Source organism: Chroicocephalus ridibundus, chromosome Z (assembly GCF_963924245.1).
Source record: "Chroicocephalus ridibundus chromosome Z, bChrRid1.1, whole genome shotgun sequence".
In the NCBI taxonomy this organism is placed as follows: Eukaryota; Metazoa; Chordata; class Aves; order Charadriiformes; family Laridae; genus Chroicocephalus; species Chroicocephalus ridibundus.
Genome location: NC_086316.1, coordinates 1,156,781 through 1,174,650, shown reverse-complemented (window position 1 = coordinate 1,174,650; position 17,870 = coordinate 1,156,781). Strand labels below are relative to the sequence as shown.

Sequence of the window (17,870 nt, the reverse complement as noted above, 5' to 3'; positions counted from 1 at the left end):
AAGTTATGCTGAGAAAACATGAACCTGCGGAAATTTGCACAAGTCAGCTTAAGTTGTCTGGGGCTCGCTGAAATAGGAGATTGCTACTCTGCCAAGAGCAAGAAGGAGTTTATTGCCAAGAACGAAGCTTTTGGCTTTCCCCTTCCTTTCCAAGCAGGGGAGAAAGCCCGTGATTTCTTCTCTTTCGCTCCCGAGGAGGGTAAGGAGCACCGGCAGCCCCAGATGGTGTCACCGGGGTGTTTTGCAGTGGGAGGAGGTTTCACGGCTTCTCGCGGAGCTGGGGGAGGCTCGTGCCGCGAGGGAGACTGTGCCCGGGGGAGCTTTGTCAGAGATGAGTGGTCGGGGGCCACGCTGACACGGGACGCCCAGCGCTGCGACGGGCTCTTCCCCTAAGGCTGTGTCTGCGCAGCAAATCCTAAAGGTTGAACTGTTTACTAGAAATCACAGAAGTGTCAGGCTTGAAAAAACCAGCAACTTTAATTCCACGGGTTTTAGCTGAACTTCAAAAAAACAAAAACAAAAACAAAAACCAAAACAAACTAAAAACAAGTTTTTGATTTTTTTTTTTATTTTTAAAAAAAAAGGAGGGGGGAAAAAAGGATGAGAGAAATAAAGTGAAAGGAAAACGAGCTTTTGATTTTTTTTTTTGTTTAAAAATAAAAAAAGGAGGAGCGGAAAAAAGGATGAGAGAAATAAAAGTGAGACGGGTTTTATACTTTGAGGCTTTTTGCCTCATCATCAAGTTGAAAAGGTCTTTAAACCTTTTTTGTTCGCAGATAGTGTTGTTTTAATGCCAAGAATTTAAAGCAAACTCTTGACCCAGCTGGACTTGGCAGCAGTCGTGCTGTGCGTTTCCCGTCAGTCCATTTGCCGACCAGGCGCTGCTCGGGCCGGCTCCGAGTCCTCCCCGCGCCGTCTCCGCGGGACGTTCCGCGCTGAGCAGCCGCCCCGACCCCCGCTGCCCCCGGAGTGACTGCAGCGAAAAATGGAAAAAACGCTTCCTCCCAGCAGCTGCCTTGTAACGAAACCCTTACCAAAAAAAAAAACCAAAAAACGGGCTGCTCAGACGATTCTGCAGACCGTGGGAGGTCAACCACAAGACGATGGGTCACCAGGGCAGGGGATGCACGGACGGGCTGCAGTGGCTATTTGCAAGACAGCATTCAGGGGACCCGCGCGATAGCAGTCTGTGGGACACATTATAGCACGTTATAGCAGTCCAGCTCAGACCACTGCAACGGCATTTTTTACACGACACGGAAAACATTGGAGAATTTCCACAGGGTCATTTGGGAGAGACAGGTAGGAAAAAGTTTGTAGAGGGAAAAAGAAGGCATTTAGGGTGTGTGCATGAATGGGTCTGTAGAAAAAGAACCACAACGGTGAACGCAGCCACTTAGAGCAAGTGTATTTTATTGGGCTGATCAGGTCATGCTCTGGACCTCTTTCCACAGCTACAGAAAGCATGAAGAGATATTGACGTACTGAAGCACTGATCAATGAAAGGAAAAAAACCTGCATTTGCAGAAAAGGTGCATTTGATCCCACAGAAGGAAGTGGCAAAGAAGAATTTCCTTGAACGTCCAAGAAGCATGTATGTCGAAAGGAGGCGGCCATGGCTCGTGGTCATCTCTCTCCCGAAAGCAGAAACAGCAGGCATAATGGGTAGAGGTCACCGCTGTTAGGAACAAGTTGATTAATACGACACCATTATAGAACAGACTTTGGAGACTTGTAAATAGTGCTTTTACATTGAAATATATATCTCAGCGGTACACAGATTTACGTGTGTGTCTGTATATATGCACACAGGTTTTGCGCACGTACACACACATTCTATATATTGCACATATTGTAAGTCTTTCCTAAACTCACCTTACCAAATGAGTAAGTTTTATTCGGCAAGGAAAACAAGTCCAGTCGTCAGCCACTCGAGCGCTCGTGTGTTTGGCTCAAGCTACTGTCATGGTTCCGAGCTGCTTATTGTGCCGCACACGCAGGAGCTGAACTGTGCGCGCACACACCCACGAACACACCCCGCTCTGTTTGCACAGTGAGCTGCATCTCAGCTTCTGACGAAGCGGAATATAAGTTTAAAAACAATATTCTATGTGCTGCGACGAGCTGTTGGAGGGACGCTTGACGAGTGAGAGCGGCAGGCCCCGGTCAGTGTCGGTCTTTCCCCGTATGGTTTAAAGGAGGACCCAGGTGTTCTCTTCTTGCACTGGGATTTACGCAGCCCACACGTTTACATGTACCTGGGCTGTCACTCTTGGCATGGGTTTTTTTCCTTAATGATGTCCCTAAAAACTCACTGACAGCCCATTCCCACTCATGCCCCACACAAACACAGCGGTGGCACACATCACCCAAACCACTTGCTGGAGCAGGACCCACTGCCCTCTTTCTATGGGGCTGTCTGCCCTGATGCCTCTTCCTCCTTTTCTGCAAAAAAGCCAAATATTTGAGACTTCCTAAAAGGCATGACCCTCTCCTTGCCTCCATTCCCTGCAGTTGCCCTTGGGTGCAGTGAGGACCAGAGAAGGTCCATTGCAGCATCTTCCTCCTTGTGCTCTGCATCTTCTATTGCTGCTGCCCTGCTTGTTTAGGTTACTGCCCTGTTTCTGCTGTGCATTGTGGACACGTATTTTAGGCTGCTCTGTCCTGTCCTCTAACCTTCTCCTCCAAAAGAGGTCTATCCAAAACCTGGCACTCTGGAGAACAAGGGGAAGTGTCAGGAGAGCATCATGGCTGAGGGAGGGAGGCACAGCTGGGCTGTACGGCAAAAAGGCAGGGCCCGGGAGGCGGGAGCAAGGACAAGCTGCACAGCAGGAATTTGGAAACATTGCCCAGGATCTAGGTAGGGTGGAGGAATGGGTGGGCAGGAACCTTATGAAATTCAGCTGGAGGTAAGTTTTGTCCATCAGGAGCCGCCTCGTTGGGTGACACAGGCTGGGGCTGACTGGATGGAGGGCAGCTCTGCAAAACGGGGCCAGGAGGGGGTCTCGGCAGCCAGGGAGGTGAGCACCAGCCATCAGCAATGGCAGCAAGGAGGGCCACCAGCACCCTAGGCTGCCTTCACGGCACTGCCTCTGCAGGATGGTGCCTGGCGGGAGGGCGAGAGACAGCAGATGTGTAAGGGAAGAAGTTTTGCCCATTTGGAGAGTGAAACAGTGGCAGAAAGGTTGTGCAGACTCTGTCCTTGAAGGTATTCCAGGACCTGACTGGGTAAAGCCCTGATGAACCTGGCCTGATCCCATAGCTGACCCAGCTGGGAGCAAGGGGTTGGATGAGAGATCTCCAGAGGTCTCCTCTGACCTGACCAGTTCCGTGATTCTCCTCTTGTTTGCCAGCAATTTGTCCCAGAAGCCCTCTCAGCTCCCTTAGCCTAAATGTTGAAGAGCTCTTCCCTGCTCTGGTCATCTTCTGCCTGCTGTTTCCCTGTGTGGAAGGTACTGCACGCACGTGTGGGACCTCCACAAACTTCATCCGTCTCCATGTGCTCTGACTGGTTCCTGCTGCAGCATTTCTCCACGCCCGCGTGTGAGGACCTCAGAAAGTCCATCTGAGGGTCCCCACATTCCCCACTCACAGAAGGGTACAGTGGGTCCCCCACAGAGTGTCCACGCCTTTTTTAAAGCTGATTACAGTATAAGAAAAGCCCATCTTCTGTGAGGCTGAAACTTCAGAGAGTTTGTTTGAGAGAAACAGGGTCAATCTTCTGATGTGGGGGAAGAAAAAAAAAAGGAAGATCTACATGCTGAACCATTTTGTCTGGATCCTAGGGAAAGGCTAGCAACTGAAACCTGCGCTGTCAGAGGTTTTGGTGACATTTCTTTCAAGTATGCAGGAAGAAAGTCACAGTGTATACACTGCAACTGGGAATCCCAGAAATGAATTCACGCTGTGCTGCTGTGTAATGGCACACAACGCTGCTCCGTCAAGTCATGGTCCAGTATTAAAAATATTCAAATTTGTCAAAATATTCAAAATACCACTGAAAAAGCATTGCTGTTGGCCAGAGAGCCTGCCCAGGACTTACCCCGCAGCTACTTCCGAGCACCGATCCGCTGCAGCATCGCAGGGAGCTTACAGCTCATCCTCTCCAGCTCGGACAGCCCTCCGATGCATTGTTTCCCGATGAACACGCAAGGGACCTGGGCACAAAACACCGCCACGGGTTGATGAGTGGAGCTGGGCTGCTGCAGGCAAAGAGCTGGGGGGGGGATTTGTCTGGGAAGCAGACCTCATACCGAGGAGATTGTGGTTTACCAAATCCTCCGCTTGTCCCAAACCCCCTCTGCCTGAAAGCCTGCTGCTAGAAAAGAAGGGGTAGGGGAACACGCTGCGTTTTACAGAGTGGAAGGTACTGCACGCACGTGTGGGACCTCCACAAACTTCATCCGTCTCCATGTGCTCTGACTGGCGCCTGCTGCAGCATTTCTCCACACCCGCGTGCGAGGACCTCAGAAAGTCCATCTGAGGGTCCCCACATTCCCCACTCACAGAAGGGTACAGTGGGTCCCCCCTTTTTACAGTGCAGGAGGAGAAACCCACGCTGCAGGGTAGCGCTGGGAATGCTCCAAACACATCACCCCCGAGAAGCGCGCGAGCAGCTCCGAGTGCCGAGAGCTGGGTGTCGTGGACCACGCGTGAACCCGCGGCAGGCTCTCCAGGAGTCCCACCGTCCTCCCCAGCGCGTCCCAGGCAGGTGAAGCTGCCGGGTGGGATGCGCTGTCGGCCACCCGATGGCCACCACTGCTATCAGAGTCACTTGCCACTGCAAACTTACACTTCTGGCACAACCCCTTCTCCGCGTACCCTTTTCCTGGCCTTTTGCCCTCCTCCTGCTTCACAGCCCTGGCCATCTGCTATTTTCCTGCCTGTGCTGGTCCCTTGACTTGCCCCTTTCACAACTGTCACCTGGGTGCAAGAAAAGTGGCAATCAATCAGTGCAGAGTCAAAGTCAAACAAAACCCAAAAAACACCCCCCCCCCAAAAGAAACCCAAAATACTCCTCTCTTGGAGACCAGGAACAGTTACTGAACCTCAGCATCTGAGTCTTCCTTAAAGTGTGCCTGTGCCACTCTCCACAGAGGGAAGTGAAAATAACTGTCGGGCTGGGAAAAAGCAGCCCAGCTGAAGGCAGGGAAGATAAAAAGAAATGAAAACACAGAAGTGAAATTATTGAGATGGCCATAGCTCAAGAGTTCAAGAGAAAAGTCATGGGCAAGAATAGGCGTAAAATACAAAGGGGAAAAGCACATGGTTTGTAGACAGCGTCTCGGAAAGCCCTCTCCCCTGCTCCTGCGCGGGCATGGGCAGGTGTAACTTCGGGAGGAGGGCACCCCCACCCTGAGGAGGGACCCCCACTGATGCGTTGTGCTCCCCAGCCCCGATGGCAGCCCAGGGGACGCACTGCCCCCCCCCAACAGCGTTTTGGTTTATCCTCCCCCTTTTCCTTTCCCTCTTCACCCTGGATTTCTTGACCTCAGCCGGCTCTTCTCCCGGCCCCTCACATCCCCTTATGGGTGAACATCCCAAAGGAGCCATCCCTGCTCCGTTCGCTCCCAGCCCTTATCCCCCCGCACGGAGTGGGGGAGACGTCTGGGCACCTCTCCCATCCCTCCCGAGGGCCGCACACAAGCAGTGCTCGGAGGACCACGCTGCAGTGCTTTCTGGTAGCGAGGAGCCCCTGCTGCAGCGGGGAGCCTGCCTGCCCCACGGGTGCCTGGGGACCGGTGGTGTCCCCAGGAAGGGATGAGACTGGGCAAAAACCAGAAGGCTTCCTCTGACTGGGATGGACAAGGGAGGTAACGTACTACTGGCAGGACTGGGAAAGAAGAGAGCTTTGAAGAGAGCTCGGAGAAGTTTGTTCACCTTCATCCTGCACGGCCAACTTGGTGAGTAAATGTTTCCCGTCACTGTAAATCCCCCAAACCCCAGCAGATGCCAAGACAAACCTTCTTCTGGCACTTCAAACAGTGTTGTCATGACCCTTTTGTCCCCACTAACGCCAGCCATCCCTCTCCCCCGTCCCTCTACTTCTGGAAATTACCTTCTCCTTCCAGTAACTGACTTCTCTCACTAGCAAACCTCGCACCATCCTTCTTCAGCCTGGAAATCTGCTTCCACTTTCTCTTGCTGCTAATCCTACCAATCCCCCTCCTGCTGGGAAATCGGTTTCGCTTTCCAGTACGTTGAGTCACTAACAAGGCTGGCCATCCTCTCCCTCCCTCCCAAATTCCCCCGCTGTGGGGAAAACACTTCTGCTTTTGGGATATGCCCGTAGTTCCCAGTGCTGCTCGACGCTGCCGCTGTGATTCAGTGGATGCTCAGCCGTAGGGCTGTGAGGTTTCCCGGCGTCGACAGGGACCGTCACCGGCACATGGCAGCATATGGCAAAGCTTGGGAATGGCATGGCGGGCCAGGGAAGACATAAAGGGATTAACAACACGTTCCTAAAAGGTCCAGTGCTACAGAGGGCTGAGAAGAAACATAAAAGGTATTTATTGGCGGTTGGTGCAGAAAAAGGGTATCAGGAGTATAGGAGGTGTAGGAGCCCGAGGTGTGGGAGCCCAAGGTATAGGAGCCCAAGGGCTGAGCTTCAGGACGCTTGGTCGTTGGATGCTCTCCCCAGGCAGCTGAGCAAGACGCCTCGCATGGGCCCGTGTGACGTGTGAGGAGCAGCCCAGGTGCCCAGTGGCACCTTCAAGGCCAGGCTGGACGGGGCTCTGAGCACCCTGGTCCAGTGGGAGGTGTCCCTGCTCATGGCAGGTATTTGGAGTTAGGTGTCCTTTAAAGGCTCCATCCCACCCAAACCATTCTATTACTCTGTGATCACCGTGCCCTTCTGGGACCAGGCGTCAGGCAAGAGACACAGATTAACAGCCCGACAGCCCCCAGAGAGCAAAGACATTAATGATGTTGCCCACATGGCCCAGACAAACCGCCCACCACGGCTGGGGTGAGAGGGTGATGAGCTGGTCCATGATGGACCCTCCGGGGCTGTCTATGCCTCCGAGGGGTGGGGGAATCCAGACGCACCCCCAGGTGCTGCTGCCCCCCTCCCAAACTCAGGATGGGGACGGGGAGTCAAGCAAGAAATATGGTCCTCTCTGCCACCCCAAAAGGGTTAAAATGAAGCAGGCAGGATCAGACACAAGCCGGGAAAAAGGCTTGACTCTGAGGGCGAGGACTTTACAGGAGGTATGGGCAGCATTAACGCCAGCGCTGTGCCGTCACCCAAGTGGGACAGACACAGGGACACTCTGTCAGGCCAGCTGGAACTCCCGCTGTCCCGAAAGCAGAACTACGGGTCCAAATTTTCCCTGGGCTGAGTCCAGCCCGCGAATGGATGTGAAGCCAGCGCAGGAGAAATCCCCCCGAAACCCAGGTGTAGAGCGTTTCCCTTCCGCCTCGCTGTGTGGAGGCTGTTGGCCTTTGGCATCATCGAGGCAAATTTTAGGGGGAAAGAAAAAGCTGTGTTCATTACACAGAGATATAACTAACGCTGAAGGGTGAACTGTCTGCCCTCTGTGACAGCGCTTACGAGGAAATTACTTCCTGAAAATCTCGCACAAAGCGTTGCTCCCTCGGACAGATCTAAATGTTCAGTGAAGATTCAAAATAAACAGCTGCTAAACTTCGTGAGCACAGCACCCACGTTACGGCCAGCTACAAGGATGGAATTCAAAATGCTTTTTCTGCTCTAAGTCAGCGGGGAAAGCAAATGTCCAAATTCAGACAAATTCTCAGCTCTATGTTCTTGCTCCTCTGCCAACCTGTGCTGCCCCGGGCAGCGCCGCGGGAAGATGTTTGAAGGAGCTTTGTCTCACTGCCCTAAAAGTGCACAGGTACCCTACCCCTCTCCACCATCCCTTCCTCGGCCAGCGCAGTCACGAACCGAGCCTTAACATCAGCCTTTTTCCACGCTTCTGCGTGTCGCAGCAGCGAAGGGTGTTTGGAGGAGGCGGCACGTCCCCGGGGCTCTGCTCACCGCCCCCCCCGGTCCCGGCTGCGTGTCCGGCGCGGCAGCTCCCATCCCGCGGCAGCAGGAGCGGAGACGTTGGAACGAGGAGCGCTTTTAAAAATGGGAAAGGGGGGAACATTTAAAAATGGTCTGGCATAGAAAGAGACCGCGCTTCAGCCTCTGGCAACATCTGGCCAGACTGTGGGGCAGCTGGGAAAAAGGATCAGCAAATTCCGGAACACGAAAGCGAGAACTTACGGTTCTTTGCCTTGTTGTTTGCTGTAAGTAATCCTGGACATCCTCCAACCCAGTAATATCAAACTCTTGCAGGCATTCAGGCGCGCAGACATATTTCAGCAACTCCAAGGCGTTCCTGGAGTAAGGGCAGCCGTTCTTCTTAAAAATGGTCACTTTGTCGTCCCTGATCCTGCTCTTCACGTAGGTAGCCATGCTGCTGCTTCAAGGTGAGCCGGAGCGCTGCCCTTCTCCAGAGGGTTCACAGGCGGTCGGGACAGCAGCGGTCTCAGACCCAGCTATTTATGAGCCACACGGGTGCCTTCCTCCCTGAAAACTCCTCCCCAGGAGGATGTAACCCCACCACCAGGCTGAATGCTTTAAAGCAGACATGTTCACTCTCTATCTGTTTTTATAAATACCCCAATTGCCGAGAAAAGTATCCAGTACAAAAGCAGGAAGGCGGTTTGCCACCGGGTGTTATTTCGGTGCCTGCGCTGCGGGGCGAGCTTTGGTTATGCCCGTCCTGCCCCTCACCTCACCCACCGCCGGACGCTAAAAACACCTTGGGGGTACAGTAGTGACATCAGGAAACCTGCAGGGAACTTAATTCCAGGCTTCCCACCCCAGAAGTGGGGGAAAAAAAAAAATTGATTGTTCTGTGGGTACATATTTCTCCCTGCAAACCTTCCACAATGGGTGGGATTCTTTGCCTGCAATTTCCAAAAGTGCCTAAAAGGCTTGTCAGCCTTGCTTCAGTTCCCAAAGGGTCTGTGTTTTGCCACCAGACACGGTCTAAGAACCAAAAGTGTTCAAGGAATCAGTTCCAGAATTGAAAAAAAAGTTCAAAAATGTTACTTTAGCAGACCTATGTTGAAAATGTATTTAGGGAATGTATTAGCGGAGTCAAAGGGATTCAACACACATGTTCTAAGACAGAATTAAGTACAATTTTGTAAACTTGGCAGAGGGAAAAATGTTAAGACTGTAATCCTTCAAAGATTTAAAGTTGTACAAGATTCAGTCAGGTGGCCAGCCCCGTAGGGCTAAATTGTGCCAAACTTTGGATGTTGAGCTGCGGGATGACTTTGCACCCACAGTGGGACCACGGCTGTCTCCAGCCCGCAGCATCCCTCGTCCCGGCAGAGCTCGTCTCATACACCCACTCACCAACGAAAAGCTGCTTTATTGCAGTAAACAACCATACGCAACGTGTCACACCATTGCTGGGCAGACTCAGCCTAATATTTGGTTCAGCTTTTCGTTAAACCGCTCAGCCCTGCTCCACTTGATTTTCAACTAAATTTGTTTATTGCCTAGGAGTCCCTAGCATTTTCCACATGTTTAATTTGCAGAGGACGGCAGACACCTCTGGACGTTACTCAGCCCGAGCCCCTGCTCCGGGCAGGGTCACCTCAAGCCGGTTGCTCAGGGATGAGTCCCATCAGGGCTTGAGTGTCTCCAAGGATGGAGCCTCCACAACCGAAATAGACAAAAAGTTTTCCTTATGTTTGGATGGACCCTCCTGCGTTTCACTTTGTGCCTGTTGCCCCCGGTCCTGGCACTGGGCACCACTGGGAAGAGCCTGGCTCCATCGCCTCCATTGCTCCATGAGGTATGGATGCACATGGGCAAGAACCTCTCGAGCATCCTCTTCTCCAGGCGGAGCAGCCCCAGCTCTCTCAGCCTCCCCTCGTATAACGGATCCCTTCGCCCTCTGTATAGCCCTTTGCTGTCCACACCTCTCTCCTGCTGCGGAGCCCAGAGCTGCTCTTCAGAGGTGAGAAATCCCCGCGAGTATCTCGGGCCACTTGCCAATATCAGCAACCAACTCCTATTTTAGCTATTTCAAATAACAAGGCTTAACACAGAAGGGGAACAAAGAAATTCAAGTTCTTATTTTCATGAGTTCGGAAGGGGAAAACCGGCACCAGATCCCACGCTGTCTTTTTATCAGTTAGTTGACATTGCATGTGACGGGCAGGCACAAGAGCTCTGCCCCTGCCCCAGACAGGGCTTCCGAAATTCAGTTTTCTGTAGCATCAGCATTGTAGAAAGAAACTCGCTCCATTGTGCACAGGAAAATAGGCATTTTGAGTCCTTAGTAAGTAAAATTTAGGCAGCTGGGCTTAGGCGGCTCTTGGAGCACCAGCTGCTCGCCAGGCACTGTCCCTGCGCTTGCTACACCACAGAAAGTCCTGGGCAGCGTAACTTCTCCCCACTGTGAACTTTCAGTATTACTTTTCATCCTCTTATTTATAGGAAAACAGAAGATTTCTGAGAGCAGACGCTCTTCCCGGGCTATTTTCTCTGCTGGTCGGTTTTAGCCGGTGAGCATTAGCCTTCAGAGTAAGTGCCATCCGGTTTAAATACTTGATTTCCCATCCTGAAACTACAGCAAAGGTAGGCACTACCTGAGTGTGCCTTTGAAGTCTTCATGCATCGAATTCACAGATTTAAAATGTGACTGGTCTGGGGAAACCACAGTGGGGGAAGTAAACTAAGTAATCCTACCCGCAGCGATAAGAACTCTGAAGTAGTATTTCCTGCAATTTGTCTAATTCTGGCTACAAGCATTTCTCTTCCTGAAGAAGAAAAGTCAGCTTCTGGTTTTATCGCCCTTTAAAAACGTCCTAAAAGGAAAACCAGTGAAAGCTGGAAGCCCAGCTGGGCCACCTGGAGGTTTTGTGATACCCATCGTTCCCGGTGTCTTTGGGGGCACAGCCCCAATTCTCCATCCCCTGGCTGATGCCGAGACCATCTCCAGAGGCCGCCGTTGGACATCCACCTCACCTGTCTGGGGATCTTTCCCTTCAAGAGGTTTCCTCACCTTTCAGACAAGGCTGCTCTCATTGCAGTTAGCGTGGTGGCCAACCTGGAAACTTTGAGTGTACAAGAGCCACAAGGACAAACCATGAATTTTTCTGATCTTGTTAATTTGAGATGGTGTCAGTGTATTGGCAAATAACTTCCAAACCCCCTTTTTTAGCAGGGGGGGAAGGGAGAAGGAAGCGAGGTGGGAACAGGAGGTGATGAACGTACCACTTATATATGCCATTTTTTTCTTGTCTGGGTTCAGCACTGAATTTATTTTTGTTGTATTGTTTGCTGAACTTTCATACATAATACAGGCACGTGGTTCCCGGCTGGATGCTTGATAATATCTGGTGAAAACTAAATGAACAACGAGAGGGTTGCTACTAAAACTGGAGAAGCAAAACCTCGTGGTCTGTAGCATCACCTCTCGGTGTGGAGTTAGCAGAGCTCTAACCCTCTGTTTGAATCCGTGTGTAACTGCTGCCGTGCCGTAAGACCAGAAAATAAGAATTATAGTCCGCTGGTGAAAGGCTCATTCTTCCCGGCATGTGGTGCCCACGCGTGTCCAAGCTGCGGGTTGCGTTTCCATGCGGCAGGCTGGCAGCTGGCTCTCCGTTGGGAGCTTGGGAAGGCTTGGCTCACATCTGTCGTACAGGACGGGCCGCTGTCGGGACAGGCATCACCAGGGTTAAAAACCACCCCTGAACGAATGGTCTGCGGACATCTGCCTGCTGTGAGGACTGCCAGACCGCACCGGTGAGGGGCCGAGGGGGGAACCATCAGCGGGCTATTGTCAGCAAGGAACATCAGTTCCTTTTTCTTGGCTGTTTTTGTGGCATTATTGCCATGAGGGAACTAATCTTCTGTGAAATCCTACCAGGGCTACTGACAGTACTTTGAGATACTCACCGAGGACACTACACCTCATGTGAAAATGGGAAGGTCTGCTTCCTTTGGGGAAAACCACTGCTCTGAGGATGGGTTAAAATGCATCACTAATATAAGGAAAAAGGGAAGGAGAAGGGTAGTGCCAACTCTGAAAAAATGCGTGTAAAAAAGTTAATAATATTTAGCATATATTTGTGCAGGTTTTCATCCTATACAAGCTTGAAAAGTGTGCACAACATTGTTGGCTTCCTTAGTGAAGAACCTTCTCTGCATCCAAAACATTTCCTATAACACCATGATTAAATACTCTCCTTAAAGCCGGGAGGGTGCAGATTTCGGAGAGAAGGTTGAATCTGCAACTGCCTGCCCTGGTACCAGTCATCCCTGCAGGAATGTTAATGAAAGCATCCTGGGTGACCCCAACATCTCACTGCATGAAACAATAACTCTGCAAGCTTTTTCTCAAATACCATATTTTCCACTACTGATTTCAGCCCCAGAAATTACATCAAAACATTAACTTTTTTTTTTTTTTTCCCAAAAAGGAAAGTAAAGTCTCTGTTCCTGTATTTTTCCCAGTTTTAAGGATTGCATTTCAGGGAGATTGTGAGTCAGATGAAGTGCGGAAGCTGGTGGCAGAAACAACCACAATCCCTAGAAAGAGAGTGAAGTAGTTAAAGAGTTAGCTTAATCAGTCAAAGGAAGCAACCAGAAGCCCAATGATAAGAAGAGTCAGGCTTACAAGAGGAACAAAATGGGTGAAAAGCACCACATTAAAGACATTAGAGGAAGAAACCTGGCAGTATAAACCTCTGTGACTTTATAATACAGACACTTTTAAACCTCTTGGGGGGTTGTGCTGCCTTGAGCATCCTGGGCTAGCCAAAATCCTGAGCGCCAGGAATGCACGTACAATGCATGGCTCAGAAGAACCAACCCACACTTTGCACGTGAATGAACTTTTCCTCCTGAACCAGGTAAGCCTTTTTGCCGATCCTTTATAAACAAAGTATGTGCAAGTTTTCTGCAGATTTGGAACATCTGAATTGCGTATTTGCATGCTAAATTTAGACACGTGAAACTAACTCTGGAAACCTCGTATCTCAATATTTCTATCAGATTGTGTAAAAACCTCCCCACACATCTGTGTTGACACACACACTTAATCTTTAACTTCTTTTGATGATGGTTTCGATGAAATGGGTGGTATTTTGGATCTTTTGAGGCCGAGTGGGAGGGTGAACAGCCAGGGTCTTACCCACGCAGAGGAAACCAGGCAGGGCGCTGGGCCATCTTGTCTGACCGTGCTTTTGCCAAGAAAGCTTGGCCCAGATGATCCTTGAGGTCTCTTCCAACCTGGTGTTCTATGATTAAAAGTAAACACAGGCCTTTAATACAGGGAAAATAAACATTTTGGGTTTTGTTTTGTTCACTGCTGGAGGGCTGCAACCTGCCTGGCTTTTGACGTGATCAAATCACTTGAATTTCTCAATGGCACTTGCAAAGTTTTTTGGCTCTCCATGGGACTTCCTTAGAGATGCTGCTGACTCTACCCAGTAATGCCTTCTATACATCAAGGATTTCTTGAGCTTTGAGTAATGCCTGACCGTGGAAAGCACGCAGGCACATTCATTATTTAACACATCTCAACCCCTGTTAGTCCCCCCGTACAAGTAGAGGGTCGGCCACGCTTACTTCCACCCAGACAGCCACGAAATAGGGGTGGAAATGGGAGCGTCTTGGTTACCACTCCAGTGAATATCTAGTGGCAGGTTGCAAGGTCCATGAGGTGCCCTGTGAACTTAGGGCCAGATCTCAGGTGTCTCCTGAAAATGGGACCACGTGGCTCCATCTTGTGCTGCCAAGCAAAGGCCCTAATTCCTTGAAAAATCTGAACTGAGAGTTTACCTTTCAAAGTCCTTTCTGCGCAAGGGAAGGCACAGACCTGAAGATAAAAGGAAATGATTTTTTTCTTTCCTTTTCTTCCCAACAAAAGGAGAGTCACAGTCCAGAGATGGGCAAAACCGGTGGAGAAATAACCCAGAAGGATTTATTATTTTTTTTTAAATTCCAGCAAACTCATCGGATTCCAATGATACAGCCACACGCACAGCTGAAAGCTATTTGTTACAGTTGATTAGTGGTCAATGAATATCCCGTCAAAAAAACAGTAGCATTACCACAGTTTTGCAATTGTTTCCCTTAATGTTGGCGTTGCGCCACAGGGGACAGAATGCTTGGGATCCCGGTTGAGAACTGGGTTACAGGGACCGGCATGCTGCGTATCTGTAGGAATTACTTAAGGATGGCGCGCAGTGATCAGAATTGTTTTACGAGCTTAGGAGAAGATGCAGCTCCCCTTGTTGTGCTGAATCGTTGCATTTTTAGAATGAAAGGTTATGCTTCCCGGCATTTTGAGTGGGATGCGTATCGTTGTGACTGGCAGTAGGTGGGTATGGAGCACCCAAGAAATCTTGTCTAGTTAAGGGAAGCGTTATGAAAGCCAGCCAGGCTCTTCTCCCCGCCTGCCTTTAACCAGCAGTTCGCAGGATAATTAACACCGTTTGGGCATCCCAGTGGTACGGCAGGAGTAGATAGTTGTGTGTATGAATGAGAACAATCCTTTGAGCTGGGAATGTGCTATTGCTGCCAGTTTACACACAGACAGCATGGGCACAGCCATGTTCCCAGGCTTGCTCTCTCTGTTCCTATAATTGCAACTAGATTTTTACATTTATTTTTTTTCCCAGAAATATAGTGTGACAATTGTCTAGACTTGGGAAACAACCAGTATATTCTGTGTTTCTGCCAGAATTAGGCAGGCCGCCTGCCACCCCCTCGTGTGTTCAGGGGTACCGTCAGGCCACTCTGGTGGGGTGACCAAGGGAAAAGCACCTTGGGGCCTCAGGGATGCCATGGGACTCTTATGGAGTTCATTGACCATCTCGCCTCTTGTGTCACTCTTTATACCCCTCCATAGTGAATATTAGCAGTTACCTGGTCAGGGTGGATGTTTTAACTCCTGTTGGTAGAGACGAATGTGGCTACGGGATAGTGCAAGCAATGGAGAATGGCATCCTGTGGGATGCAATTGCAGCAGAGGACGGGTGCCAGAGAACCCTTGCCTAGACACAAGTTGCTCTCCCTGGGAGCCTGTGGCTGCCCGGTCCCCAGCGAGTGCCCTGCTCGGGCGCTTTGGCTCCCAGCGGCTTTTTGCATGAAAAACGGGTGAAGGAAACCACTCGGTCAGAATGTTTCAGCACTCTTCCAGTCCCACTGGCTTCTGCTGGAAAGTCAAATCAAAAGCAAAGTGTGAACTCTAGTTTGTTTTGTTGTTTTTTTTGTTTTGGTTGGGTTGGGTTTGGTTTTGTTTTTTGTGGGATTTTTCGGTGGAGTTTTTTTTTTCTTTTTTTTTTTTTTTTTTTTTTGCCCCCTTCTTCCTGTTATCTATCTGTCTGTGTATCTATTTATTATTTGTGGTTTTGGTGTGGAGTTTGTTTTTTTATTTGGTTTGGGTTTTTTTGTTTGGTGTTTGGTGTTTTTTTGGTTTGGTTTGGTTTGGTTTGGTTTGTTTGTTTGCTTGTTTTGTTTCGTTTTTAAATACTTACCTATCGCATTACCTTAGTCCTCTGTAACTGCCGTTCACAGCACGACCCCGGTACCGCAGCCCCCATCCTCTGCCTGAACCCGGCACAAACCGTCACCCCCCGCCTTCCTCCCCAAAACAGCTGGACGGGAAGGGGCGGGGGAGGGGGGGAATGGCCACGGTACCCCCAGCGGCCCTGTGCAATGCGCAACCTCCGCCGGGCGGCACCATCGCCCCGCGCATCCCCCGCGCAGCGCATCCCCCGCCCGTCCCCCCGCCCTGCCCCGCGGCTGCCACGGGGCGAAGGGTACCGGGGGCCGGCACCGCTCATCGTCCCCATTTCTGGGTCAGAAAAGGACGATTCATCAGGGGTGGGTGCAGGGGGCAAAAAGTGCGGCGTTTCCCAAAACGCCCGTCGGCGGTGTCAGTGCAGGACACCACCACCAGCGTCTGGGACTTGTCCCCACGCACCAAGTGGCCTTATGGGGGCATTTCTGGGTGTCCTCTGTCCTTCAATACGTAGGAAAACACGTGTTTGCTTTTCTCATTGGCCCCACTGACAGCACAAAGTTCAGGTTTTGAAAATTACAGTTTTAGAGAAGGAAGGTATGGCCGCCGAGGTTCTTGGTGTTTCGTGGGAGGCCGGGGCAGTTTTGTCCATACTGGGGGAAATGCAAAGCGATAGGCTGAAGAAGGTTGCTAAAAAGAAGGAGCTAAACCTGGAGTCTGGTTGGAAGCAGATTTGGGGGAAAAGAGGCCGGTTCACGGCAGGGGCAGGGTGGAGGGTTACCCACACCCGAGGGTTTGCGGTGAACTCACCTGGACAAGCTGGCTGCAGGTCAGCCTCTTCCAATAACCATGTCTGCAGCCGTAATCCACTCCCTGTGGCCGTGGGAGGAACGTGCGCTCGGTATTGTGCTTTTCTAAAGAACAAAAGAAAACAAAATCTTCCTTGGAAACCCCTTTCTGCTTTAATTCTCCCTGTCCGGCACACCTTGAGTTGAGTGACAACTTGAACAGGTCTCACACAGGCACAGGACGCACCACCTAAAAACGGGGTTTTTCTTGGATGGTCATTGCGGATACCAAACAGGCAAAATCTGGTTTGTTGGAGGACACCATTTATGCTCTGGCACTGTTTTGGACCCTTTTTTAACTCACCTCGAGGTAGCTAAAAACAATTATTCTCTGAGTCTCCTGCAGGGTATGTCGAATAAGATGAAGGACTGGGAGGACCAGGTGAAAACAAAACAAGGCCAAAAAGGAAGTAAGCAAAAAGGGCACAAGCCCAACCTGTTCTTGCTGCCCTGTGCAGCAGCTCTTAAGCTCTGAGTGACGTGGCTGGTATGAGAGGCAACAGACGTACCGGCTTCGTCCTGTGGCTTTGAAGAATTGCTGTCAGAAGGAACTCAATGAACCCTGGTGTAGGGTGGTTAAAAGTTTGATGTGTCCTTGTAAAGAAATCAAGTCTTTCTAGTAATAACGGTACAAGCCGTCAGTGATCTTAAATCTGTTAGTTCTGATCATGAAGTGCTGGGGCATCGGTCTCATGTAGGTGTTAGGTTTATGCATTTTTATTTTAAAGCGCTTGCAGCGGTTTGGTTACTTCTGTCTGAGAAGATCCCAAACTGAGGTGCAGCAGGGATGAGGGAGTTTACTCCAGATGACACACGAAACCCCAGGCTCTGCCCTCTCCGCACTCTGTTATCACCAGGTCTCAAGCTGGTGAACTTAAACCTTCGCTTTTTTTTTGTGCGGAGCAGTTTCAAAATCTGTGGCGAAGCCTGCTGTGGGTTTGCTCCAACAGAATAAATAACCCGCATGTTTGTTTCACATATGTAAAAAAAGCCCTGTCTCGTCCGTGTTTGCTTGTTGGGCAAACGCCAGTGTTTTTGTCCGGCTCAAGGCAGGAGCCCAAATTCGCCTTTTGTATCTCCTTTGCGGATTTCGGTGCCGGGGCACTGGGAATCATTGTGCTCCAGCATCTCCCCCCTGGCCTGGCTTCAGGTGGTGATTTCCCGTCCTCTGGTCCTGCTCTGTGTTTGTCTTGTGGAGTAGATTTCCCGTCTTTATGTCTCTCCGAGTCTAATCGTGTTCCCTGGGTGGTGGAGTGTTTGTTTAATTGAATAACGTTGCGGCTGAGAAATGCTCGGAGTCATTTATCGCACAGGACGGCTGGAGGGCTGGAATTCAGTATATTTCCTCTTGCTTTTGTAATTCTATAGAAATACCAAAGCAATTTCCCGGGGGCAAGGGCGCTGGGAGTGCGTGCGAGCCTCTGTCGCTGCGTTGCTTTTGCTGCCTTTGGCTGCTGTTGGCACCCGTTGGCCGTTGCAGTGTGAAAGAAGAACTGGGGCCGCAGGATTTGTGACG

The 17,870-nt window shown here is 50.6% G+C and overlaps 1 protein-coding gene across 1 annotated transcript; it reads right to left on the bottom strand.

The window, feature by feature from the left end:
• Positions 1-1,396: 1,396 nt before the first annotated feature.
• GLRX (glutaredoxin) lies at positions 1,397-8,534 on the bottom strand. Its single transcript, XM_063321273.1, has 3 exons — positions 8,231-8,534; positions 4,043-4,157; positions 1,397-1,678 (listed from the first exon to the last, which is right to left on the bottom strand). The coding sequence occupies exons 1-2, from the start codon at positions 8,420-8,422 to the stop codon at positions 4,050-4,052; spliced, it is 300 nt and encodes a 99-aa protein (XP_063177343.1). The 5' UTR covers positions 8,423-8,534; the 3' UTR covers positions 1,397-1,678; positions 4,043-4,049.
• Between the last annotated feature and the right edge of the window lie 9,336 nt (positions 8,535-17,870).

Coding starts and splice junctions, on each gene's coding strand:
- GLRX (XM_063321273.1), bottom strand. CDS start 8,422: ATGGCTACCTACGTGAAGAGCAGGATCAGGGACGACAAAGTGACCATT. Junction 4,158..8,230: donor AAACAACAAGGCAAAGAACC/GTAAGTTCTCGC, acceptor TTTTGTGCCCAG/GTCCCTTGCGTGTTCATCGG.